The 27,986-nt window shown below is 36.5% G+C and overlaps 1 protein-coding gene across 2 annotated transcripts; it reads right to left on the bottom strand.

Annotated features, from left to right (window-relative positions):
* Positions 1-27: 27 nt before the first annotated feature.
* Positions 28-27,942, bottom strand: RAD51AP1 (RAD51 associated protein 1). 2 transcript variants are annotated; one of them, XM_007503757.3, is made up of 10 exons: positions 27,772-27,942; positions 26,741-26,790; positions 23,826-23,973; positions 20,546-20,649; positions 18,654-18,740; positions 18,093-18,242; positions 17,832-17,981; positions 9,856-10,002; positions 8,691-8,834; positions 28-619 (listed from the first exon to the last, which is right to left on the bottom strand). In XM_007503757.3, exons 1-10 carry the CDS (start codon positions 27,786-27,788, stop codon positions 492-494), a joined length of 1,125 nt encoding a protein of 374 aa, XP_007503819.1. In that variant the 5' UTR covers positions 27,789-27,942; the 3' UTR covers positions 28-491. The 2 variants fall into 2 exon arrangements, with proteins under 2 accessions (XP_007503819.1, XP_007503820.1); XM_007503758.3 differs by having other exon boundaries at positions 8,691-8,831.
* Between the last annotated feature and the right edge of the window lie 44 nt (positions 27,943-27,986).

Raw genomic sequence — 27,986 nt, 5'->3', positions numbered from 1 at the left:
AGTCACAATTCAGCAACTACTTAAAAATGAGTTAAACATTTTTATTATAAAAATACTTTACTTATTAACATATGAAACATCCTTACAATAAAACATATGATTTAGTTGAGTTAGCTTTTACAAGATGAGTATTACATGAAGAGGAGAGTGTAATACCAATTTTCGTTTTCTAAATAAACCCTACAAAATTAGGTTGATATAAATTAGATTAAGCCATAGTTGGCTAAAAGTATACAACTATCCCTACATCATATCATATATTTTATACTTCCAAAACCGCCATCACTTCACTTGTTATTCCAAGTTAGATAACAGAATATGTATTCTTTACAAACTCTTCTTCAGAATCTTGAATAGAATGGCAACATCCTTAAGTTTTTAGGATTCAAGATTTTCTGCATCAAACTTAAAAGAATTATATTAGACAATCATTAGCCTTTTCAAATAAGAACATTCTTTCAAAACTAGAATTTATTTTTTATTAATCATTTTCAGGTACTACTGGCAGTTGGGTGCAAAGGTTTAACTCTTGCAAATCTGGACAGGCCAAGTCGGAGACTATGACTCGGAGACCTGACAGAAACTCCTCCAAGTGGGTTGCTGCTGCCTCCTGATGAAGCTGAAAGAGAAAGCACCACATACATATTGCTAGAATTATGTCCTCTTTCCCAAGTTTACTTATTGGTCAAAAATTGAAAAAAATCATTAAGTCTCCTTATTTGTATATATATGGCTGTTCAAAGTCTGAATATGATCATTTAAAAATCATTAAAAGAATAAAAAGGCATGACAGACAAGAAGGTACATGGGCATATATGGACATCAAAAGGAAAATGCAGTAAAACAGCTTTATCTTCAAACATTATCTTCAAATCCTGGGGGGGCACTAACATTTTGTCAAGCCAGTGGAAGGTGAATAAATACAGCCAGCTCATCTCTCAGCCCCATCTTGAAAATCCCTTACTTCCTTATGAAGCCATTTCTGATCTTCCTGCTAATGCCTTTCTTCATCCCTAAACACTTTTGCATTTATTTTGTACTGTTCTAAATATGCTGTAGGAATATGTTGTTGCTCAACAAGAACCTTGAGGTCCTTGAGGGCAGATTGTTTGATTTTTATTGCTGTATCTCCAGCACATAGCAAAGGGCTTGTTATAATAGTAGGGGTTAAATAAATGTTTGCTGATTGATTAGAATAGTGTTACCCTTTTTTTCCTATTTTCCCATTCCCTAATAGCCTTTCAATTCCTCTACAGAAATCACAGAATTTTAGGACTAGAAAAAATAGACCAATTAAGAAATGGAAGCCAGAAAGGGTTAGGCAATTTTATTTAATGACGGTTCCTAATTCTAACTCTACCACTACCCAGCTCTGTTCAGCAAATATCTATTGACTACCATCCCAAATGCTATCATTCTAGGTCAAATTGTTATTACGTCTTACTGTTATTTCTGCTATAACTATTTCATTGATCTCTCTGCCTTCAGTTTCTCTCTGCTATAGTCTATCTAGCACAATGATGCATCTTAAGCATTCTTTATTTTTTAAATTTTATTTGGTCAATCTCAAACATTATTATTCCTTGGTTACAAAAATCACATTCTATTCCTCACTCCCCTCCCCCAGCCCTTCCTGTAGCGCAATTCCACCGGGTATTACATGTGTGTCCTTGATCAAAACCTATTTCCATGCTGTTGATGTTTCCACTAGGATGTTCCTTTAGGGTCTATATCCCCAATCATATCCCCCTTGACCTATGTAATCAAGCAGTTGTTTTTCTTCTGTGTTTCTACTCCCAGTTTTTCCTCTGAATGCAGATAGTGTTTTTTCTCATAGATCTCTCCAGATTGTTCAGGATCACTGAATTGCCACTCATGGAGACGTCTACTACATTCAATTATTCCGCAGTATATCAGTCTCTCTGTACAATGTTCTCCTGGTTCTGCTCCTCTCACTCTGCATCAATTCCCGGAGGTTGTTACAGTCCCTATGGAATTCCTCCACTTTATTATTCCTTTGAGCACAATAGTATTCCATCATCAATATATACCACAACTTGTTCAGCCATTCCACAATTGAAGGGCATCCCCTCATTTCCCAACTTTTTGCCACCACAAAGAGTGCAGCTATGAATATTCTTGTACAGGTCTTTTCCCTTATCTCTTTGGGGTACAAACCCAGCAGTGTTATGGCCAGATGAAAGGGCAGACAGTCTTTTAGTGCCCTTTGGGCATAGTTCCAAATTGTCCTCCAAAATGGCTAGATTAATTCACAACTCCACCAGCAATGCATTAATGTCCCGACTTTGCCACATCCCCTCCAGCATTCATTACTTTCCTTTGCTGTCATGTTAGCCAATCTGCTAGGTGTGAGGTGATACCTCAGAGTTGTTTTGATTTGCATCTCTGATTGTAAGAGATTTAGAACACTTTTTCATGTGCTTATTTAATATTTTGATTTCTTTGACTGAAAATTGCCTATTCATGTCCCTTGCCCATTTATCAGTTGGAGAATGGTTTGAATTTTGTACAATTGATTTAGCTCCTTGTAAATTTGAGTAATTAGACCTTTGTCAGAGGTTTTTGTTATGAACGTTGTTTCCCAATTTGTAGCTTCCCTTCTAATTTTGGTTGCATTAGTTTTGTCTGTACAAAACCTTTTTAATTTGATGTAATCAAAATTATTTATTTTACATTTTGTGACGTTTTCTAAGTCTTCCTTGGTTTAAAAATCTTTCCTTTATGAAAGGTATGACATGTATATTATTCTGTGTTCACCTAATTTACTTAGTTTCCTTCTTTATGTTCAAGTCATTCACCCATTCTGAGTTTATCTTGGTGTAGGGTGTGAGGTGTTCATCCAAACCTAATCTCTCCCACACTGTCTTCCAATTTTCCCAGCAGTTTTTACCAAATAGTGGATTTTTGTCCCCAAAGCTGGGACCTTTGGGCTTGTCATGGATTATCTTGCTGAGGTCACTTATCCCAAGTCTATTCCACTGATTCTCCTTTCTGTCTCTTAGCCAATACCATATTGTTTTGATTACCACTGCTTTATAGTATAGTTTGAAATCTGGTACTGCAAGGCAATACTCCGCATTTTTTTCCATCATTTCCCTGGATATCCTTGATCTTTTGTTCTTCGAAATGAACTTTGTTATGGTTTTTCCTAATTCAGTAAAAAAAGTTTTTTGGTAGTCCAATGGGTATGGCACTAAATAAATAAATAAGTTTGGGTAAGATGGTCATTTTTATTATGTTAGCTCATCCTACCCATAAGCAGTTAATGTTTTTCCAATTGTTAAGATCTTGTTTTAATTGTGTGGAAAGTGTATTGTCATTGTGTTCATATAGTTCTTATGTTTGTTTTAGCAGATAGATTCCTAAGTGTTTTATATTGATTAGGGTGGTTTTAAATAGAATTTCTAATTCTTGCTGATGAGATGTGTTGGAGATATATAGAAATGCTGATGACTTACATGGGTTTATTTTGTATCCTGCAACTTTGCTAAAGTTGTTGATTATTTCCACTAGCTTTTTAGTTGATTGTCTAGGATTCTTTAAGTAGACCATCATATCATCCGCAAAGAGCTTGGTCTCCTCATTCCCAATTTTAATACCCTCAATTTCTTTTCTTTTTTTTTTTTTAAACCCTTACCTTCCGTCTTGGAGTCAATACTGTGTATTGGCTCCAAGGCAGAAGAGTGGTAAGGGCTAGGCAATGGGGGTCAAGTGACTTGCACAGGGACACACAGCTAGGAAGTGGCTGAGGCCAGATTTGAACCTAGGACCTCCCGTCTCTAGGCCTGGTTCTCAATCCACTGAGCTACCCAGCTGTCCCCCATTAATTTCTTTTTAATCTCTAATTGCTACTGCTAGTGTTTCTAGTACAATGTTAAATAATAGCGGTGATAATGGGCATCCTTGTTTCACTCCTGATCTTATTGGGAATGCATCTAGTTTATCCCCATTGCAGATGATGTTGGCTGATGGCTTTAGAAAAATACTTTTTATTTATTTATTTATTTTTAAAACCCTTACCTTCCATCTTGGAGTCAATACTGTGTGTTGGCTCCAAGGCAGAAGAGTGGTAAGGGCTAGGCAATGGGGGTCAAGTGACTTGCCCAGGGTCACACAGCTGGGAAGTGTCTGAGGCCAGATTTGAACCTCTTTTTATTATTTTTAGGAAAGGCCCTTCTATTCCTATACTTTCTAGTTTTTTTCAATAGGAATGAGTGTTGTATTTTGTCAAAGGCTTTTCCTGCATCTATTGAGATAATCATGTGATTTTTGTTGGTTTGCTTGTTGATATGATCAATTATGTGGATGGTTTTCCTGATATTGAACTATCCTTGCATTCCTGGTATAAATTCCACCTGATCATAGGGAACTACCCTCATGATGACTTGCTGGAGTCTTTTTGCTAGTATCTTATTTAAGATTTTTCTTCAATGTTCATTAAGGAGATTGGTCTATAGTTTTCCTTCTCCGTTTTTGACCTTCCTGGCTTTGGAATCAGTATCATATTTGTGTCATAAAAGGAATTTGGTAGAACTCCCTCTATGATTATTATGTCAAATAGTTTGTATTGTATTGGGATAAGTTGTTCTTTGAATGTTTGATAGAATTCATTTGTGAATCCATCAGGCCCTGGGGATATTTTCTTAGGGAGTTCTTTGATGGCTTATTTAATTTCTTTTTCTGATATGGGATTATTTAAGAATTCTATTTCTTCTTCTGTTAAACTAGGCAATTTATATTTTTGTAAATATTCATCCATATCACCTAGATTGGCATATTTATTGCCATATAATTGGGCAAAATAGTTTTTAACGATTGCCCTAATTTCCTCTTCATTGGAGGTGAGTTCTCCCTTTTCAGCTATGATACTGTTAATTTGATTTTCTTTTTTCCTTTTTTTTATTAGATTGACCAGTACTTTGTCTATTTTATTTTTTCAAAATACCAGCTTCTAGACTTATTTATTAGTTCAATAGTTCTTTTACTTTTGATTTTATTAATTTCTCCCTTAAGTTTTAGGATCTCTAATTTAGTTTTCTTCTGGGGATTTTTAATTTGTTCGTTTTCAAGTTTTTTGATTTGCATGTCCAATTCATTGACCTTTGCCCTCCCTAATTTGTTAACATTTGAACTCAAGGATATAAATTTCTCCCCGAGTACTGCTTTGGCTGCATCCCATAGATTTTGAAAGGATGTCTTATCATTGTCATTTTCTTCAATGAAATTATTGTTTCTATGATTTGTTCTCTAACTAACTGATTTTGGAGAATCATATTATTTAATTTCCAACTAATTTTTGATTTGGCTCTCCATGTACCCTTATTGATCATTATTTTTACTATGTTATCATCTGAAAAGGTTGCATTTAGTATTTCTGCTTTTCTGCATTTGTTTGCCATGTTTTGGTCAATCGTTGTGAATGTACCATGTGCTGATAAAAAGGTGTATTCCTTTTTGTCCCTATTTATTTTTCTCCATATATCTATTAACTGTAATTTTTCTGAGATTTCATTCACATCTTTTACTTCTTTCTTATTTATTTTTTGATTTGATTTATCTAAATTTGATAGTGGTAGGTTCAGGTCTCCCACTAGTATAGTTTTACTATCTATTTCCTCCTTCAATTCCACTAGTTCCTCCTTTAGAAATCTTGATGCTATACCATTTGGTGCATAGATGTTGATCACTGATATTTCCTCATTGTCTATATTCCCTTTTATCAGGATGTATTTACCTTCCCTATCCCTTTTAATCAGATCTTTTACTTTGGCTTTGTCAGATACCATGATTGCAACTCCTGCCTTCTTTCTATCAGTTGAGGTCTAATAGATTTTGCTCCAACCTTTAATTCTAACCTTGTGAGTATCTACCTGCCTCAGGTGTGTTTCTTGTAGACAACATATAGTAGGATTTTGGATTCTAATCCATTCTCCTATTTGTTTTTGTTTTATGGGTGAGTTCATCCCATTCATGTTCAAAGTTATGACTGTCACTTGTGTATTCCCCAGCATTTTGATATCCTCTCTTAGTTCTGTCTTTTCTTCTTTTGCTCTATCCTTTTAAACCAGTGGTTTACTTTTAATCAATCCCCCTAATCCCCTCCCTTAATGCTTTCCTTTCTGGCCCCTCCCTTTTTGTTCCCTTCTTGTTTTCTTAGGGTCTGTTAAGTTCCCTCCCTCCTCTCTTTCCCTCCCTTTTTGTACTTCCTCCCCCCTAACCCCCTTAGTTTTCCCTTCTCACTTTCCCTGTAGGATAAGATAGAATTCAAGACCTCAAATGGGTCTAGATGCTCTTACCTCTCAGAATTGATTTCACTGAGAGTATGGTTTAATTATTATCTATTAGCACTCTCTTCCTCTCCTTCTTATAAAAGTATTCTTTCCCTCCCCTTCCCGTGCATATCCCATGCGTGTGACAAAGATTATCCTATTTATTTTATTTCTTCAAGTATCTCTTGGTGCCATCTTTGATTCCCCCCTCCATTTTTCTTTTTTTTCATATCATCATATAGCACTTATTACCCCAATCTTTCAGTGAATGATTCTTCTAATTACTATAACAGTGAATATAATTTTTGAGACTTAAAAATAACATTTTCCCCATATATTAATGTATATAATTTGATCTAATTGCAGCCCTTAAAGAAGAAAGTTTAAATAAAAAAATATTTTTTCCCTTTTCCCTCTCTTATTTACCTTTTCATGTTTCTCTTGATCTTTGTGTTTGGATATCAAACTTTCTACTTAGTTCTGGTCTTTTCTTTACAAATACTTGGAAATCTTCTATTTTGTTGAATGCCCATACTTTCCCCTGGAAGTATATAGTCAGTTTTGATGGATAGTTGATCCTTGGTTGAAGACCCAATTCTCTTGCCTTTCTGAATATCATGTTCCAAGCCTTGCAGTCCTTTAGTGTGGAAGCTGCCAGGTCTTGTGTGATCCTGACTGGTGCTCCTTGGTATCTGAATTGTCTCTTTGGTTTCTTGTAGAATTTTCTCCTTAGCTTGAAAGCTCTGGAATTTGGCAATTATATTCCTGGGAGTTGTCTTTTGAGGATTTAGTGTAGAGGGTGTTCTATGAACACCGTGTTCAAGAACATCAGGGCAGTTTTCTTGGATGATTTCTTGTGGTATGATGTCAAGATTTCTGTTTATTTATGGCTTTTCAGGTAGACCAATGATTCTCAAATTGTCTCTCCTTGCTCTGTTTTCGTGATCCGTTATCTTCTCAGTGAAATATTTTATGTTTTCTTCTATTTTGTCAGTCTTTTGACTTTGCTTTATTAATTCTTGTTGTTTCGTAAGATCACTGTCTTCTAGTTGCCTAATTCTGGTCTTTAAAGACTGGTTTTCCTTTTCGGTTTGGTCTATCCTGCTTTTCGTGGCTTCCAGGTGTTTCTCTAATTGGGAGTTCTTGTCCTTTAAACTGTTATTTTTTCTTTGAAATATTTCCCACTTTTCTTGCCATAAGGCTTCCATCTTTTTGATAAGCTCCAATTTAAATTCTTCAAGAGCTTATGGACAATTTTCATTTCTTTGGGAAGGTTTTGGTGCATTTATTTGAATTTCCTCCTCTATTTCCTCTGCAGCCTGGGTTTTTCCTCTGTAAAAATTTTCCAGGGTCAACCCCCTCTTCTTGTTTTTCTTGGTGGAGGGAGGTTGTTGTTCCTGGGCACAATTTGCCATCACTGTGGAGGTTTTTCCTTCCCTTTTTAGTCAGAAATCTGAGTGAGATGGGCAGGCTCTCAAATATTGAGTTAAGGAGCAAGGATTTTGTCTGAGATAAGCTCTTGAATTTCCACAGCTTCTGCTGTTTGCTGCCCTTCTTTGTGTTATCTTCCTGTGAGTGCCCACGGTCTGAGCTCTTCAGTCTGCTGGGGTTTCAAGTGTAGCTGCTCTCAGGAGTAGGTCTTTGGTGGTCTTAGTCAGCTCCCAAGGACCTAGAGGTGCCCCATACTCACTCTAGAGGTGCTCCTTGCTCACTCGCTGATTCTGGTACATGCTGGCTCTCACTCTGGCTCTGTAGGTGGGGTGGGGGAGGGTAGATCAGCTCGCGTTTTGTTGGGAGCTTTTTCACCCCCTTATAGTGTGGAAATGCCCAAATCCCACGTACCTTCAATGCTGTGCCCTACTGTAGAGTCCCTTCGTTCTTATGATTTTGTTTTTTTTTTTTGTCTTTTGAGGTAGTCTATATTGGTGGGTGCTGAGGAGAGGAAGAGTCTTGCATCTAGACTGCCGCCATATTTACCCAGAAGTCCATCTTAAGTATTCTAAAGCACTATACTAACCATTCAGAGCACTAATAGAAAACCTTCAATCACTTCCTACTGCTACCCTTAGTGGAGGTGACTGAATATAAGAGGATGAAGGCTAACAAAACTTTATCTAAGATTAAAAAAAATAAAGCTGGACTTGACAATACAAAGTCAGTTTATCTTTAAGAAAATTCTCAAAGTACATAATCTTACCCAACTATAGTAATTTCTAAAACTTCACTTTTCTAATATCTCTATAATAAGTATACGTGGTTAACTTGCTCATACAGAAAACAAAATAAATATCCCTTAAGTTTCACAACCAAATTCTGTGGATAAAGAGTTGTTAACTGAATAGATACAACTACTAACTTCTCCAAGCACCATGACTACTTGGATAAATAAAAATTCCTTACCTGGTGGGACCCATCTGGGTCTCTTACATTCGGTTAAGGGACTAAGTGATTGTAATGGCTTCCGAACAAGTTTTGAAGACGGACAAGTTTCTTTTGGTGCTGGTTTTGATACAACAGGTGCTAGATCAGAAACCACTGGAACTACTTGTTTGAAAAAATAAAAAAAAAATATAATAAAAATATGCAGCAGATTTTCATACTCTAAAGAATACAGAACTAAAAAAATCAAACTCATGAGGACTGTGTAAAATTAACATAAAAATATAACTCATAGCTGGCCCATGCACATTAAGGCAGGACACAGAGAATGGTAGTGCAGCTTCTGACTGACAATACAGTTTCTGATTTCAGGAATGGGATGGTGGAAGCCTTCCTGCTCAGTCTCTGACCAGGTGGCACGGTCGGATTATGTGCCTGAATGTCAGAACACATGATCCAAGTGGTTCAATCAAAAGTCAACTAGGTGTAAGGTCATGAGAAACATAAGAGCCAGGACAAGCAAGAACTCTGGGGCTTTTGGGCTCTGGTCCCTTCCTGAACTCAACCCTGTTCCTTGGCTAGCCTTAATTTATCTGGCCCAACCATGTGGTTAGCTGGGGCCTCTTGCCACCAATGGTAAATAGGACCTAGGGCTGGTTGGGAATCTAGGACCAGATGAAGCAAGAGCTTACCTGAGATATTATAATAGTTAGAAAGATCTGGTAATATCTTTCTCTTTACTAATAGATAATTATAAATTTTGTGTAAAGTCTCCAAGATTAATTTTTAATTATAATAGAAAGTAATTCTAGTATTTTGGAGGCTCAGCTTAAGTAACAGCTTCTTCAAGAAGTCTTAATTACTGAAGTACTTAAAAAACAAATTGGTAATCTTGAAGAGAGCAGTTTCAGTGGTGAGGCTGGAAAGAAATAATGTCTAATTGATGAATCAATTTTAGATGAAAGTTTCCATATTTTCAAGAGCAGAAAAAGCGGTTATCAGTAGTTATTATCAGTTAAATTTTAGTGAATCAAACTGTATAGTCATGTTTGTAAATATATTTTTAACCAGACACCTACATTTCCAAAATAATTAGAATGGGAAGAATTTTAAGAAAATAGAATCAAGAGAACAAAGAAGACACAATTCTTTAGCAAAGCTCAGTGTTTCAAATCAAGCAGCTTACCCAAACTATGAGAAGTCTTAGAAGCTTTCTTTTTCTTTTCCACTGGGGCTCTGATCTTAGCACTTTTTTTATTTTCTTTGGTTTTATTTTTCCTTGTAGTAAACTCATCATCACCTTCACTTTCACTGAAATTAGAATTGCTTTCACCTGAATCAAAAGAAATAACTATGTCAGGTGCAGAACCAGGAAAATAACTTATAAAATAACAAAAACATTGTAGAGACAACTCTGAAAATCTTATAGAATTATGAATAGTTTTATCAAGGTATCTTTCATTTTGTCTAACTTTTTGTGAACAACAGTTTTGAATTTTAGTCACTTAAAAGAATTCAGATGGTAGAGGTATTCCCTAGTGTAATGATGATGAACCTATGGCACAGGTGCCAAAGATGGCATGCAGAGTGCTCTGTGGGCATGTGTCCCACCTCCCCCAGTTTATTACTAGAAAGGCAGAGACTGGGGTGGAGCTGTTCCCCTCCCCCCTTTCCATCCACCTGATAACATTTTTTCACATGCCCTGCCCCTCTGCCCAAGTCCAGTGGGACCTCACAGGGGGTGAGGTGGGTGGCTCATAGGCGGCAGAGCTGGAGGGGAGCAGCGTTACTGAGTCACTCTCCTCCTCTCTCCACTCACTGAGGACATTACTCACTTCACCTGCCCATCCACCCAGCAGCCATGAGAGTGCTTCCTCCTCTGTGTAGGGTAAGGGGGCAGGGTATGCCCAACATTCAGGGGTGGGAAGGAGTACTGCACACAGGTGGGCGTGGGGTGGGGGGAGGTTGGCCCAGAACTTGGTCTGGGAGTAGGGCCTGGCACTACATCTCTAAAAGGTTCACCATCACTGCTACATAGAGAATGATATACTGAATTTGAATAGAGGAAATTGAGTTAACTTCTAAAATGTGGACATAGATGACAAAATTCTCTATTTTCCATTTAGGTAAATCAGACAATTCTTCAAACCTCAAACCTGAACAGAACAAAAGATTTTTCTGTCCTGATAGCTAGACACACTGGTATACTGATAAACTAGCTAGCCAAAAGTGACTTAAAAAGGACCAAGGAGAATCGTTTATGTGCTAAACGATATTTCCTATGACCTTTTTAAAAACTGTGAACTTGGCTACAGTTTGAACAGAGTTCAGTATAATCAAATGAATCTTTAGAACAATAATTATAAACATAATGGTTATGCTGTATAATATTTAGGCATACCATGGTTAGCAGTTTACATATGTGCCTGCACTTAGTTATTAGTTGCGGTGCATCCAAATTGTATTTGGGATAAGACAAAAGTTTTGGGAAGGGAGCAGGACCTACTTGATGAATTCCAGTAACTTCCTTTAATGTCTAAGATCACAGAAGGGGGAAAAATGCCCAATGCAGCTGGAAAAATGAGTTAGTCTTCTCTCTATTCCTCATCCATGACAATTCATCTCCCTGCCTTTGTCTTGGCTGTCACCCATGTCTGGAATGCATTCCTTAGTTAAGTCAAGTCTATTCCCGGACCTGGATTGAGCACTGAGGTACAAATAAAGGCAAAAGCAGTACTTGTTCTCAAGGAGCTCATAGACTAAATGAGGGGATAACATGCATACAAATATGTACAAACATCACTTGAAGTATCAGAGTCCATCTCTTCTTTAAGATGAAACTCTTTTCCTGATTCTTCCCTCTCAAATGCTAGTGTCCTGCTCTCCAAACTACCCAGTATTTAATTACTTTGTGTCTCAAGTACAGGGGAAAATTTTTATTTTACAAAAACTCTTAGGGCTTTAATAAGACAAAACCAAATGCATTAATAACAAAAATATGAATAAAATTATTTTGTTATGCGTTTCCTTAAAAATCTGCCTGAAGTTACACATTTTGCCCTCTTTTTATATATTTGTAAATAAAGTGCTGGTGTTGCCAATTAAATATTTTTAAAATCATTGTACCATAAAAATAAGTTCATAGAATGAATTTTAAAATTAGACATTATTGGGATGGATCCAAGATGGAATAGTAAAGGTAGGAATTTGCCCAAGCATTTCCAAATTTCTCTCTAAATGAAATTAAAGTAATGCATCAAAACATTTTCTGAAGTGGGAGGAACAACAGAGGAATAGGGTGAAATAATTTTCCAGCCCTAGACAATTTAGAAGGTAGGTAGGTAAGGTACAGCTCAAAAGCAGAGTACAAATTAATATAGGCTATACTAGCCTGGCAAGCCATCAACAAATCTTGGTATGACTGAATCTTCTAGAGCTCTCAGCCCACAGAAGTTAAGGGGGTCAGACAACAGGTCAGACGGAGATTATAGAGGACCCTTTGCTGGCACTGGAAGCAAAACTGTTGTATTGTACACATGTGGTTCTGGCATGCAGTCCTAGGGAGAAGCGGAGTAACTAACAGAAATGAGGAACCTGGACATAGTTCCAAGGCAGGAAAGTGCTTGTGATTACTCTCAGACCACAGTAAGGGGTAAAACATTAAAGGGTTGGACTAAATTTATAAGAGTGTGGTCGCCAGAAAGTATTACTCAATCCAGAATGACTTTTTATGGTAGTTTATTTACAAAAGGAGAAAGAGTGAAAGTAAAGAAATGAGAGAGTAGATATTTACTCCAGGCCTGGTCGGAACCAGGCAGGGCTTCAGAGGCCCCAGAAAAAGGGGCCCAGAGATAAATTAAACAAGGGTTTTTAGCCATGAGGCCTCCTCCAAGATGAGGGGCCTCTTTGGAGGCTAGTACTTCCAGAGAGCTAAGGAAGGGAGTCAGCCTTTTTCACTCACCCATGTGGTAGTTCTTTTTTTTTTTAATTTTATAATATTTTATTTGATCATTTCCAAGCATTATTTGTTAAAGACAAAGATCATTTTCTTTTCCTCCCCCCACCCCCCATAGCTGACGCGTGATTCCACTGGGTATCACATGTGTTCTTGATTCGAACCCATTGCCATGTTGTTAATATTTGCATTAGAGTTTTGTTTAGAGTTTCTCCTCTGTCATGTCCCCTCAACCGCTGTAGTCAGGCAGTTGCTTTTCCTCGGTGTTTCTACTCCCACAGTTTATCCTCTGCTTATGAATAGTGTTTTTTCTCCTAGATCCCTGCAGATTGTTCAGGGACATTATAACGTCCCTAATAAAGAAGTCCATTACGTTCGATTATACCATGTGGTAGTTCTAAAGGAAATTCAAAGCAGTCCAAGCTCCTAAGCTGGAGCTCTTCCAGGGTCAAGATGAAGGTGAAAGACCTCCTCACAGGAAGTTCTTGCCATTTTAAAAGACTCTTCCTTTTGTCACTTCCTGTGCCTTCCTTCCACTTTTACGTGGACCAATTATAGATACGGTTTTGCTTAGGATTGCCCCAGTCAGTGGGCTCTGATTCGTCACCTACTTTCGCACATATGGGTCACAGACCTCTCCATACTTAAGGATAAGTGGGGTGTATATTTTTGATGATTAAATCTAAAAATGGGCAGGGGAGAATTAATCCCATCTTCACAAAGTAGAGACGATAACTCTCCTTAGATCAAACCACCTTGAGAGAATTGAAAATATACAGACTTCCCAGAACTAGCTCTGAAAACAGAAGCATGAAAAATCTGAAATTTGAGACAATGTCCTGTCCAACCTGATTGCAGAGTCCAACTTTAACATAAAAATTCAAGAAATGGGTGGGGAAAATGAACAAACAACAAAAGAAGAGTCTGATTAAATAAGGTTACTATGGTGACAGGGAAGATCAAAACAGCTATATGCAAAGATTCAAAGAAAACTGTCAATTGGTCTCAAGCCTCAAGAGAATTTCTAGAAGAGCTCAAAAAGGGTTTTAAAAACCAAATAAGGCAGGTAAAGGAAAAATTAGGAAAAGAAATGAGAGTGATACAAGAAAAAATCATGGAAAAAAGTCATCAGCTTCATAAAGGAGACACAAAACCCTTAAGAAAATAACTCTAAAAAAAAAAGGCCAAATGGCTAGGAGAGACAAAAACCCTGGAAAGAGAAGAAATTTTTAAAAAGCAGAATTAGCCAGGTGTACAAAAAGTCATTAAAGGGAAAAACTCCTTTAAGAAGTTGAACTGGCCAGATGGAAAAAGATAAAACAAAAATTCACTGAAGAAAAGAAAATAGAATTGGCCAAATGGAAAAGAAAATACAAAAGCTCATTGAAGAAAACAATTCTTTAAAAATTAGAATTGAGCAAATGGAAACTAATGGCTCCATAAGAGAAAAATGAAATAAAAATTAAATAAAATGAAAAAATAGAAGAAAATATGAAATATCTCGTTGTGGGGGAAAAGTGACCTGGAAAACAAATTGAGGAGAGATTATTTAAGAAATTATTGGACTACTTGAAAGCCATGATTATGATCAAGGAAAGAGGCTAGATACTGTAGTTCAAGAAAAGATTCAAGGCAAACTTCCCTGTGTAAAAAAGAATTCTTTAATTTCTTTAATTTAACAGGGGACCTGGAGGTCCTCTTACCATAGAGATGTGTAGGGATTAACCAGCCCACAGTGACAGGAAGTAGGAACCAGAGAGCCCCCTGATGAGCCAGCATCAGCTGCAGGCTGTCAGTTGCTGACAGGAGAGTCAGTTACCCACAGTTAGGGCTGGCAGTGGCAGAGAAGTTGGCTGCTGAGCATGACTTGGTCACTGGGGGTTGGTTGCTGGTAGTGTGGGTTGGGGATTAGTTGCTGGAATATATAGGCAGGCCTGCACTTACTGAGAGGGCTTTTAGCTTTATCCTTTAGAGGGCCTTTTGCCTCTGGGAGCTCTAGAAAGGAGGAGGTCTATCTCTGAGGCAATGATCTGCTGTTAGTTGGCTACTGACAGTTTGGGCTTCTATAGAAAATTGATTGAAGGAGTTAAGTGGTAGCTGTCTATTATTTTAGGGAGTTAGTGAAACATTTATAGATAGTGTAGGTTAGATAGGCCTGGTGTTTGCCAGGAAGAAGCTGTCCTCAGAAGACAGAGGTAGTTATTAGAAATTTTAGGTAGTATTAGGAATTTTAGGTATATTTATAGGGTATAAGATTAGCAATCTCTCTTTCCTCTTTTCGATCTTTCCCTCCTTTACTACATTCTTTTACTATTTCTGTTTTAATTAAACTAATTTGTTAATTGTTAAAAGCAGCTAGAAGTTTTATTTTCTCTGGCTTAAAGGGATAATATTAATTTACAACTCTACTATATTCTCAAGCTGCTCTATTTTGACAAGACCCACCCCTCTTTTAACCCTTATACGTGATATCTTAGGAAGAGAGCAAATTAAAAGAATCCACCTATCACCTCCTCAAAGACATTCCAAAAATGAAAACTACCAAGAATATTATAGCAAAATTCTAGAGCTACCAGATCAAGGGAAAAAATACTGCAAGCAGACAGAAACAACATAAATATCACAGAGCCAGAGTCAAGACAATATAAGATTTAGGAGCTTCTACATTAAAGGATCAAAAGGCTTGGAATATGATATTCCAGAAGTCAAAAGAGCTAGGATTACAATCAAGAGTACTACTTAGCGAAAGTGAGTATAATCCTTCAGGGAAAAATTAATATTTAATGAAATAAAGGACTTTTAAGCATTCCTGATGAAAATATCAGAGATGAATAGAAAATGGCTTTCAAGTACAAGACTCAAGAGAAGAATAAAAAGGTAACGAGGAAAGCAAAAGTATACAAAATTCAATAAGGTTAAACTGTTTACATTTATACATAGGATAATACTTTTAACTCCTAAGAACTTTATCATTATCATGGAGGTTAAAAGGAGTATACCTAGATATTAGGCACAGAGATGAGTTGACTAAGATGGATTATCTAAAAAAATTAAATTAAGGGGTCAGAAAAATGAATACGCTGGAAGAAAGGGGAACAGAGGTAGAATGGGGTAAATTATTTCACATAAAAGAGATGCAAAAGGAAGAGCTTTCATAGTTGGGGGTGGGGGGATAGAAGAAGAAGATAGCAGGCAATGTTTGAACCTTACTATCATTAAGAGTGCTCAAAGACAGAATAACATACATACTCAGTTGGATTAGAAAAAATCTTTCTAAATGTGGAAGTAGAAACACAGAAGAAAAACAACTGCTTGATAGGTCAAGGGGGTATGATTGGGGATGCAGACTCTAAATGCAATCATCCTAGTGTAAACATTAACAACATGGAAATAGGTTCTGATTCAAGTACACATGTAAAACCCAGTGGAATTGCGTGTCAGCTATGGGAAGGAGTGGCGGGAGGGGAGGGAGGGAAAGAATATGATTCTTGTAACCAAGGAATAATTTTCTAAATTGACTAAATAAAATTTTCTAAAAAAAAAAAAGAGAAAGAGAAATCTTTCTTACCCTACAGGGAAGTAGAAAGGGATGGAGATAAAAAAAAAGATAGTGGGGGGAGGGCACAACATAAGGAAGGATGAATTAGGGGAGGTAGTGATCAGAAGGAAAACACTTCTGAAGAGGGAAAGGGTGAAAAGGGAGAGAAGGAGAAATGGGAAAAATGTAGGATGGAGGGTAATACATGGTAATGATGAATTCACCCATAAAACAGAAATGGCTAGCAAAGTGGATCATATGATTTGGACATAAAAGGTGATACTATAAGCAAATTAGGAGAGCATGAAATAGTTTACCTACTAGATCTATGGATAAGGGAAGAATTTATAACCAAAAAGGAGGTTGAGACCATTATGGGAGATAAAAAGGTTTAGCACAAACAAAACCAATGGAGTTGAGATTGGAAAGAAAGTAGCAAACTGGAGAAATTTTTTATGGAAAGCTTCTCTGATAAAACTCATTTCTCAAATTTATGAGTCAAATTTATAAGGCACTCCCCAATTAATAAATGAGCAAAGCATACAGGTAGTTTTCAAAAGAAGAAATTAAAGCTATATATAGTTACATGAAAAAAATGCTCTAAATTGATATTGAAAAAAAGAAAAGAAAAAAATAAATTTTAAAAAATTGCTTTTGATTAGAGAAATGCAAATTAAAGCCATTTGGAGGTACTACCTCACACCTAATAGATTGGCTGAGAATGTAGAAAACAAAAATAACAAAAGTTGGAGGAAATGCGGGAAAACTAGGATACTGATGCAGTTAGTGGAATTTTAACTGTTCCAACTATTCTGAAGAGCAATTTGGAACTATGCCCAAAGAGCTAAAAACTGTGCAGACCCTTTGACTCAGCAATACCACTAATAGGTCTGTTTCCCAAAGAAATTTATATGTACAAACATATTTGTAGCGGCTCTTTGAACTGGAAATTAAGATGATTAGCTAAACATATTTAAACATGAAATAGCTAAACAAGTTGTGGTCTATGATTATGACAAAATATTATTGTGCTATTAAGAAATGAGAAACAGGATACTTTATGAACTGATGCAAAGTGAAAAGAACCAAGAAAACTGTACATAGTGACAGTAATACTGTATGATGGTCAACTATGAATGACTTGGTTATTCTCAGCAATACAAAGGTCTAAGAGAATTCTAAAGGACTTATGAAAAATGCTATCCAGGGGGCAGCTTGGTATCTCAGCGGATTGAGAGCCAGTCCTAGAGACCGGAGGTCCTAGGTTCAAATCTGGCCTCAGACACTTCCCAGCTGTGTGACCCTGGGCAAGTCACTTGACCCCCATTGCCTAGCCTTTACCACTCTTCTGCCTTGGAGCCAATACACAGTATTGAGTCCAAGATGGAAGGTAAGGGTTTAAAAAAAAAAGAAAAGAAAAATGCTATCCATATGATGGAATCACAATGAAGGTCAAAACATACTTTTTCCTTATTTAAAAAAATTTTTGTCTGTGTTTTTTTCACTATATGACTAATATAGAAGTATGTTATACATGACTGCACATTATAACCAATATGAAATTACTTGCTTTCTCAATGAGGAGAAAGGGAAAGAGAGAGAATCTAGAACTCCAAATTTTAAAAAATTGTTTTTACATGTAATTTGGGGAAAAAAAAATACTACTTACTTGCTGTAAAGTCTGGTTCAGAGTCAGTAACATTGTCTCCTTCACTATTTTCTCTAAGTAACTTTCTCTGTTGTATCATAGCTTTGGATGCAGCTTTTCTTTGCCTATGACCAGCATGAGAATCATCTTCCTCAATAATCTTATTTAAATCTAAAGAGTGACATAAAAATCAATTGAAAAAGTCTGTGATAAATTTGTTCAAATCATTTAGGTAAATATTTAATTCTTAACACTGCCCAAATTAAATTGATTACTACTTGCTTGATGTAAGGTCTGGTTCAGAGTCAGTAACATTGTCTTCTTCACTATTTTCTCTAAGTAACTTCTTCTGTTGTGTCATCGCTTTGGATGCAGCTTTTCTTTGCCTATGATCAGCAGGAGAATCACCTTCTTCAGTAATCTTATTTAAATCTAAAGAGTGACATAAAAATCAATTGAAAAAAATCTGTGATAAACTTACTTAAATCACTTAGGTAAATACTTACATTTTTAACAATGCCCAAAATAAACTGATTACTTTTCATTATTTTCTATAAACAACTGTTTTAAAAGTAGCTGTTGTTAATGAAAGGACTTTTGATGAAAAATAGAACTATCGGGGGCAGCTGGGTAGCTCAAGTGGATTGAGAGCCAGGCCTAGAGATGGGAGGTCCTAGGTTCAAATCTGACCTCAGACACTTCCCAGCTGTGTGACCCTGGGCAAGTCACTTAACCCCCACTGCCTAGCCCTTACCACTCTTCTGCCTTGGAGCCAACACACAGTACTGACTCCAAGATGGAAGGTAAGGGTTTAAAAAAAAAATAGAACTATCCCAAACTTACCGAAGCTAACACCATCTATGCTGCAATTAGAGCGGTGAGAAGAAATACTCATTTTTTCAGATTCAGCACTATCGCATTTTTCAATATCTAGAAATAAAGAACAAGAGGAAACTTTAATGTTAACGCCATAAAAACCAAAATTGAGAGATACTAAGAAGCTAGTACTAAAATTTTGAAAAATCTAGGTGCCTAAATGTAAAAAAGAAAATTATACTGTAATTATAGGGAAATCTATGTTTGCAGGATACTGCTACTTAGTAAAAAAAAAAACCTCAAAAATTTACTTAGTAATCCCAGAATACATTTTACTCTAAGAAAAAGGTCATCTAAGGAAATTTTGTGTTTAGCCTATTTTCCCACAAGAGGCAAATAAGTTATTTCTTAACTGCAGCTATAGTAAATACATGGCATTCCTTTTTATAAGTTTCTACTTTAATCACTGACAGCTAAAGACTTACTAAAAACAAAACTACCAATTTTAATTACATTTACTGATATAAGAAAATGCTTGAATTAGCACAGAAAGTAAGCTAAATGTTCCAAATGAGCAGAATTTAAAACTCCAGAAAAGGAATAAAAATTGTAGTCAGTCTTTTCAAATAGTAAAGACTACAATCAATCCAGACAATTAACTCCAACACTTGCTGCAATGTTGCCAGAAAAAAAATAAAAAATATAATTCAAAATAGGAAACACAAATTCATCAGTCACTTGAGCCTACCAAAGACAGGTAGCATGGTATAATGGAAAAATGATGGACTTGAGTCAGGAGAGACTTAGAGATTCACGTCCTGCTTCTTATACTTACTAGCTGCTACCTTGGGCCAGTCACTTCACCTCTGGGCCTCAGTTTCCTCATCTGCAAAATGGGGATAACAATACCTGTAGAACCTATCTCCTAAGGCTTTTGTGATTCTTATATTAGATATTGTGAAAAATATTTTGTAAGTCTTAAAACTGTTACCAAAATATCACACATAATGGCTAATTAAATGTAACCCAAATAAACTCATTAGTACATTTAAAAATGCATACTAAAAAAATCTAGATGTGGGAGAGGAAGGTGTGGAGAAAGTAGGTGCCCAGGAAAGAAAAATATAGGAAAAAGACTGTTTGAATTCACATAATATGAGGTGGAAAAATTCTTAAGTGTTATATTAGAAAGTAATCTGAAGTTAGCTAAGTGGTGTAAAAGATAGAGTGATGGTCTTGGATTAAGATTTGAATTTAAAGCCTGCCTCAAACACTAATTATCTGTGTGATCCTGGGCAAGGCCACTTAACCTTTCTTAGCCTCAATTTACTAATCTATAAAATGGATGTAATAACATCTAGGTCAAAGGGTTGTTATGAGGATCAAATGATATAGTAACAAATGCAAAGGTGCTTTATAAACCTTGAAGCACTATATAAATATTACCATTTCAAGAACCAGGTAATTAGGATTCTCTTCTAGGATAAGATAAGCAGCATAGGAAATAAATATTACTTAGTCTCCTAAAAGCAGCAGAATCCAGAAGACCACTCCACAAAATGCTATACCAAAAGTTCTCATAACTCTCCAATCATAAAAGTCCAAACTACAGATAAAAAGTCATGAACATTCATTGTGGTTCCTCAGTCCCTCCAAAAAGGCAAGGAAGATACAGGATATTTTTTAAAAAATGTCAATACTTTAAAGATCAGTGATTTCAATAATAAGGACCTGCCACCAGAGCATTCAACCTATCTTATGATTTAGTAGAAAAGCCCTAGAGAGTTGTACTAAGTATAGAAATTAATTTACCTAGAATCAGTCAATGTCAAGAGGCAGGATTTCTGACCTTAAGCCTAGCACTCTACCTCTACACTATGTAGCCTCGCTAATACAAATATGCATAAAATAATCTTTACCTGGAGATTTCTGGATCTCAGTAGTGGCTATAGAAGGTTCCTTCACTGATAATGCTAGTGCAACTTCTAAATCTCTCTTATAGAGCTTGTCATCCAAAGCCATCCTAAAATAGAGGCACATAAGTAACAATAATAACTACATTTTCAGTCATTTCAATTAAAAAGCAAAGTTTTGAGGTTTTCTAGAAAGTTTTCAAAATTGCTACTTTTAATTTTTCCCCATAAATTATATTTTGATAGCAGTTTCTAAAATATAATAATTTGGAATCAAATACCTAATAAGGGTCTATTATCCAAAATATATATACAACAAACTAACAAAAAACACTGGATTGAGTGGATTGAGAACCAGGCCTAGAGATGGGAAGTCTTGGGTTCAAATTTAGCCTCAGACAATTCCTAGCTGTGTGACCTTGGGCAAGTCACATAATTCCCACTGCCTAACCTTTACTGCTCTTCTTCCTTGAAACCAATACTAAGACAAAAGATAAGAATTTAAAATAATAAAAAACCAACTAAAAGTTATTTTCCCCTTGGTTAGGTGATCAAAGGATGGGAACAAATAGTTCTCAAAAGAAGAATCACAAAAAATCAACATTATAAGATCATTTGAAATCACTAGGAATAAAAGAAATGCAAATCAAAATAACTCAGAGGTTTTACCTCTCCCCTTAGTATATTTGTTCAAGAGTACAAAAACTGAGAATAGCTAGAGAAATTAAGTATAGACACATACTCTGTTAGTGGAGTTGTAAATTGGTTCAACTCCTGGAAAGTTAACTGGAATCATGCTAAAAATAGAACTTTCTGCTGACTACAAGAAGTCAATAATAAAAAGAAAAGTTCCATCTGAACCAATGGAACCAACTTATAGAAGTACATTGTATAGCAAAGATCTGGAAATAAAGCAGATGCCTGTTGAATGGGGAATGATTAATTTACTGGGATAAAGGCATAAAGACATGCTTAACAAATCTGCATTTGACATGAAGCTTGGAGGTACAGCTAACATGATGAATAATGGTATGAAACCAAAGAGATCTCCATCAGCTATAATATGGCAGACAGAATAAAATGAAATTAAAAAAAAAAGTAAAATTCTACAATTGATTTTCAACAATTTTCAAGAATACAGAATAGGGCAGGTTAGAAAAGTGCTGGTAAAAATGATCTGGACATGAATCATTAAAGAGATGTGACAGCCCAGAGAGTTTACTCTCTTCTTTACTGAGAGACAGAATGCCCAGGAAGTAATAGCTCTACTGAAGCTGTTCTTGGTCAGGTCATATCTGGAGCAAAGAAAGTCCTGGGCGCATTTTAGGAAAAAAGAACATTCCAGGAGAGCAAGAAGAATGGAATGAATGCCATATGAGAGTTGATTTTAAAAAGTAGGGAGATTAGCCAGGAAACTAAAAGGAAGGCTTACTAAAGACATAACTGGCACCTGAAACTATTTGAAGGATTATTTGTAGAAGAGAGAAAACTTGTTTTGCTTGACCCCAGAATGAATCAAGAGCTTTTGCTGGGCATAAGTTAGAAAGAGACAAATTTAGGCTTGATATAGGAAAAAACCAGAGCTATCCATTATCAAGTGGTGGCCTGAAGATGGAAAAAAGGAGTTGAGATGTAAAGTGGAGTAGTTTGTTAAGTTCCCCCTCAACAGTTTCAGGCAGAGGCTGAATAACTAACTCATTGCTGGGGTTCCTTTTTAAAATTCTGTGATATACTTTCTTTTTTTAAAAATTAATTTATTTAGTCAATTTAGAACATTATTCCTTGATTACAAGAATCATATTATTTCCCTCCCTCCACTTCACCCACCCCTTCCCGTAGCCAACATGCAATTTCATTGGGTATTACATGTATCCTTGATCAGAACCTATTTCCATATTGTTGGTGTTTGCATTAGGATGTTCATTTAGAGTCTACCTCCCTAGCCATATCCCCTGGACCTATGTATTCAAGCAGTTGTTTTTCTTCTGTGTTTCTACTCCCACAGTTTTCCTTCTGAATGTGGATAGTAGTATTTCTCGTAGATCCCTTCAAGTTGTTCAGGATCACTGAACTGCCACTAATGGAGAAGTCCATTACGTTTGATTATACCACAGTGTATCAGTTTCTGTGTACAACGTTCTCCTGGTTCTGCTCCTCTCACTGCATCAATTCCTGGAGGTTGTTCTAGAATTCCTCCACTTTATTATTCCTTTGATCACAATAGTACTCCATCACCAACATATACTACAATTTGTTCAGCCATTCCCCAATTGAAGGGCATCCCCTCATTTTCCACTTTTTTGCCACCACAAAGAGCACAGCTATGAATATTTTTGTACATATCTTTTTCCTTATTATCTCTTTGGGGCACAAACCCAGCAGTGCTTTGGCTGGATCAAAGGGCAGTCAGTCTTTTAGTGCCCTTTTGGCATAGCTCCAAATTGTCCTCCAGAATGGTTGGATTAATTCACAACTCCACCAGCAATGCATTAATGTCCCGACTTTGCCACATCCCCTCCATCATTCATTATTTTCCTTTGCTGTCATGTTAGCCAATCTTCTAGGTGTGAGGTGATACTTCAGAGTTGTTTTGATTTGCATCTCTCTGATTATAAGAGATTTAGAACACTTTTTCATGTGCTTATTAATAGTTTTGATTTCTTTGACTGAAAATTGCCTACTCATGGAGAATGGATTGATTTTTTTGTACAATTGGTTTAGTTCTTTATAAATCTGAGTAATTAGATCTTTATCAGAGGTTTTTGTTATGAAGATTGGTAGTTTCCCTTCTAATTTTGGTTGCATTGGTTTTGTTTGTACAAAAACTTTCTAATTTGATGTAATCAAAATTATTGATTTTACATTTTGTGATTTTTTTCTGTGATATACTTTCCAGTGGATTATTAAAAGAATTTCAAAAATGTCAATTATGTAGACATCTGAAGTAAAGGAATAGAGCAAGAGCAAATTTAAAAAGGTAAGAAAACATCATGGATTTTTTATTAAAAAATTTCATAGAATCACAGAATTAGAACTGAAAAGAACCTCAGAAGTTATCAAATCAAGCCCCCTCATTTAACAGATGAGAAAAGTGAGGCTAAAAGTTTAAGTTACTTGCCCAAGATCATACAGCTAGTAATTGTTTGAGGCAAGATTTGAATAGAGGTCTTCCTGATCAACACTCTATTCACTAAAACTGAAGCTGAAAAAAAAAGCTGAAAAAAAAATGAATGCCAGTTAACCTATTTCACACTGGAAACCATTTCATTTATATCTCATCTTTTACCTTTTATTAGGTGTTTTCACTTGGAGTGGAGACTCTTCTTTATGTCTATTTTTTGTTTTTGATTTCTCTTCTTTTTCCTGTTTTGTTTCTTTTGATATTTTTGATTTTTTGTTTGAAGTTGTAGTCCACGGGACAAAATCATCATCGTCTTAAGGTATGCAGTATTTTTTTTGAGGAAGAAGAAAAATAAAACTCATGAAATTGTCTTAGCTAAATAATAAAGACATTCTTTTAGCAGTTCAAATCTTGTAACATATGTACTCTTGTTTTTCAACCTAGCATGGGCAGACCAAGTACAGGGAATTTTGCAATGCCAATTATGCTAGTTTAGAGAAGCCCAAAGCAAAAAATAATGCACATAAATAACATTCTGAAGATCCACAGCAATGATTTATGAAGATCTGTGTCAAAAAGGCTCTGGCACATTGAAAGTGAACCATCAATCAGCAAAGAATGTTTCTTTCTTTTAACCCTTACCTTTTGCCTTTAGCTAGGAAGTATGTGAGGCCACATTTGAATCCAGAACTTCCTGTCACCAGGCCTGGTTCTTTATTCTCTGACTACTGACCTACCTAGCTGCCCCTAATAAATGTTACTTCAACTTCCTAATTCCAACAATAGATTCTCAGGGTCTATTCACATGGATAGGCAATAATTTGTATGAAAAGTACTTGGGGGAGGGGGACAGCTAGGTGGCTCAGTGGATAGAGAGCCAGACCCTAGAGGTCCTGGGTTCAAACCTGGCCTCAGCCACTTCCTGGTTGTGTGACCCTGGGCAAGGCAGGTAGCATAGTGAATTGTCAGGAGAGCCTAGAGTCAGGAGGACCTGTGTTCAAATCTGTCCTTAGATACTTCCTATCTGTATAACTTCTGCCACGTCCTTTAATCCCAATCGCCTAGCCCTTACCACTTTTGCCTTGGAATTGATACCTTGCATTGATTTTAAGACAGAAGGTTTAGGGAAAGAAGAAATCACCTAGAATCATGCCCTTGTTTTACAAATGAGTAAATGAATGCTGAGAGACATTAAATGGCATTCCCAGAGTCTAATAGTATGTGGCAAGGTTGTATTCTGAATCCTGATCCTCAGACTTTGAGTTGGTAGGTACTCTTGCTACTATTTCATGGGCCTCCATTCCCTCACTGCTCATGGCTCTGCCTTTTGGGGCCAGGTAGAATACATTTAAGCCTCTTCCAGAAGTCTACTCTTCAAAGACTTAAAGGCAGGAATCCCAGTCCCCCTGTAGCTACTTGTGGTCTAATTAAACATTCCAGGGTCCTTAAACTGAAATTCATGGGAACATTCCCTTGAGGTACTTTCCTCCCATGAGACACAGGGTGGTAGAGTACATAGTGCTGAATTTGTCATCAGAAAGGTCTGGGTTCAAATCTTATCTCTGATATTTATTAGTTATGTAATTGAGACAAGTCACTTAACTTTCCTAGTCCTAAGTTTCATTATCTTAAAATGAAAATATTATCAAAATCATCTATCTCATAGGATTGTTGCTGATGCTCACATGAGCTAACACATAAAACACTTTGCACCATTTTATGTAGTCTGTTACACCTCAAACTGAACAAACCTAAAACCAGTCTCAATTTCAACCAAAAACTTGCTTCTCCTTCTAACATTTTATTTTTGCAAATAGGATCATTATTGTCTTAGTCGCATGCAAACAGCACTTCAGTTATCTTTGACCTTTCCTTTTTCACCCCTCCCACATTTAGTCACTACATGTTGTGTTTCCAGATCTCTTCTATCCTTTTCCACTGATACCAAGATCCTACTTCAGAGGCTCAATATTTCTTGCCTGAACACAGGAACAGTTTCCTAATCATCTCCCTGCCTCAGGTCTCTTCTTTCTACATCTATCCTACAAGTCCTCGGGTCTGGGATAACTTTTTTTTTTAAACCCTTACCTTTTGTCTTGGAATTAAACACTAGGTATTGGTTCCAAAGCAGAATAGTGGTAAGGGCTAGGCAATGGGGTTTAAGTGACTTTCCAAGGGTCACACAGCTAGGAAGTGTCTGAGATCAAATTTGAACCCAGGACCTCCCATCTCTGGGCCTGGCTCTCAATCTACTGAGCTACTGCCTTCTGGGATGACTTTTTCAGAAGGAATCTTCTGTGACAAAACTAGTATTGTGGATCCATGATGCATGTGTACTACCCCTATGAGACTTGTAATGGTAGCACTGAATTCCAGAATGCTGGGTATTTCCCCCAAGTGTTTAGTATGTTTTAATCCTATGTTTAAAAACAGCCTGAAAAGCTCCTCAATGGCCTGAATCATACCTTATTTTTCTCTGATCCATTCCACAATGATCAACACATTGTAGGTTCTTAACCTAACCTTACTGATTTAATGCAGAAGGTAGATTATCCACACGTAAGCTAAATTATTAATTTTGAATCTTGGTGTAGGAGAAAATGATCATGTGGAACTATAGAACTCTCAATATCTTTAAAGCCTGATACTTTAGACTGGGCAAAGTATCTTACTCTAAATTGAACTCAAAGAGTCACATATCACCTGGTTTTTTCCATGTCATAACTCAACCAATTTGACAACTCTAGAACTGCTATCCAACAACTACTGCAGTCAAAGATTGAAGCATGGTATAGCAAAAAAGCACTGATGTTTAAAGTCAGAAAATATGAATTTGTGTACCAGTTCTGCCCCTTAATTAAACTGTAGGCAAATTCCTAATCTGGAAAAAGGGATAATAATACTACTTGTATCATCTCAGGAATGTTGTGATAAATGTTTTGTAAACAACATAAAGATGAATTATTTTCATGGCAGATTTATTTAACAAGAGCATAATAGAGCATATACATTCTGCAAATACCAAGGAAAAAATTAAATAACTTGCAACTCTTGATATAGAAATATGAAACTGTACTTACCCTCAATGTCAGAGTCCAAAGACTGTGAATAATTGACTGGTTTCTTATTCCTATTACAAATACAATTATTTTACAGTCATATGAATTTCAATTTTCTATTTCCAGAGAACAGTTTAAATACATTTCCTTTTCAAATAAAATGTTATGAAGTGACCTAGTCAATAAGCATTTATTAAGCACTTAACTATTTTCCAGGAACTGTACAAGTCCTTTGAAAAAAAAAAGGAAAGAACTAATGGATAAAAAATTTTGTAGTTAAAAAAACAACCCCTGGAAATTAGGGGCAAAGGAGTGCCTATCAATTTGAGCAAGGGCTGACAAATTATGGCAATATGGACTCAATGGAACACTATTATGCAGTGAGAAATCATTAAAGTGGTAGCTTCAGCAAAATCTGGAAAGACTTGTATGAACTGATGCTGTGGAAACCAAGTTGTACAATAACAACACTACTGTTATGGATACAATTCTGAAAGACTTAAGAACTCTGATCATGGCATTACCCAGTACCCCAGAGAACTCAGAATGAAGCAGACTATTCACCTCCTGTCAGAGAAGTGACCGACTCAAGATGCAGAATAAAACATAATGGTGTGTATATGTGTAAACAAGTGTACATGCATACACATAAATGTGTATATTTAGGCGGGGCCAACGCAGGGATAGGTTTTGTTTCACTGTAGCAACTTGGTTTTCTTTCCCCCCCAATGGAATGTGGGTGAGACACAAAGAAAATATTTTCATTGAAAAATTTTTAACAGAAACAAATATTTATAACAAATATTCTTACAAGCTAACTTTGAAAATCTTAAAGAGCTCTACAAATGCTATTATTACTACTATCTTACGGGTCATATGACAGGAGCTTTTCTCCTCCACATCTCCAATTCTTTCCCTTCAATTTTGTTTCCGAGGCAAGCTCAGTAGCGGCCCGTCGCCCTTGGCCCTTTCCTCTCTTTTCAAACTCGCCCGGTTCTCACCATCACCCCACCCCCCAATACCGCGAGTGTCAGTTATAGTTATTTACTCACCGCACCGGCCTTGGCATGGTCGAAGCTGCCGAGGTCGGTCAGGGAGTCTGGACCTCTAGAGACTCCAGAAGCCAGTGTCAACTTTGCCGCAGTAACGATTCCCGCCAAAGATCAAGAGCCTAGGAGCCCCACCTACCCCGGAACTCGAAACCTGGAAGTTGAGCCCCAGTTCCGCTGGGACCTGCGGCGTACTCAGCCTTCTATTTTCAAATTAC

This window comes from Monodelphis domestica, chromosome 5, assembly GCF_027887165.1.
Source record: "Monodelphis domestica isolate mMonDom1 chromosome 5, mMonDom1.pri, whole genome shotgun sequence".
NCBI classification, from domain to species: domain Eukaryota; kingdom Metazoa; phylum Chordata; class Mammalia; order Didelphimorphia; family Didelphidae; genus Monodelphis; species Monodelphis domestica.
The sequence above is the reverse complement of the archived record's forward strand: the minus strand, read 5'-3'. Positions and strand labels throughout refer to the sequence as shown.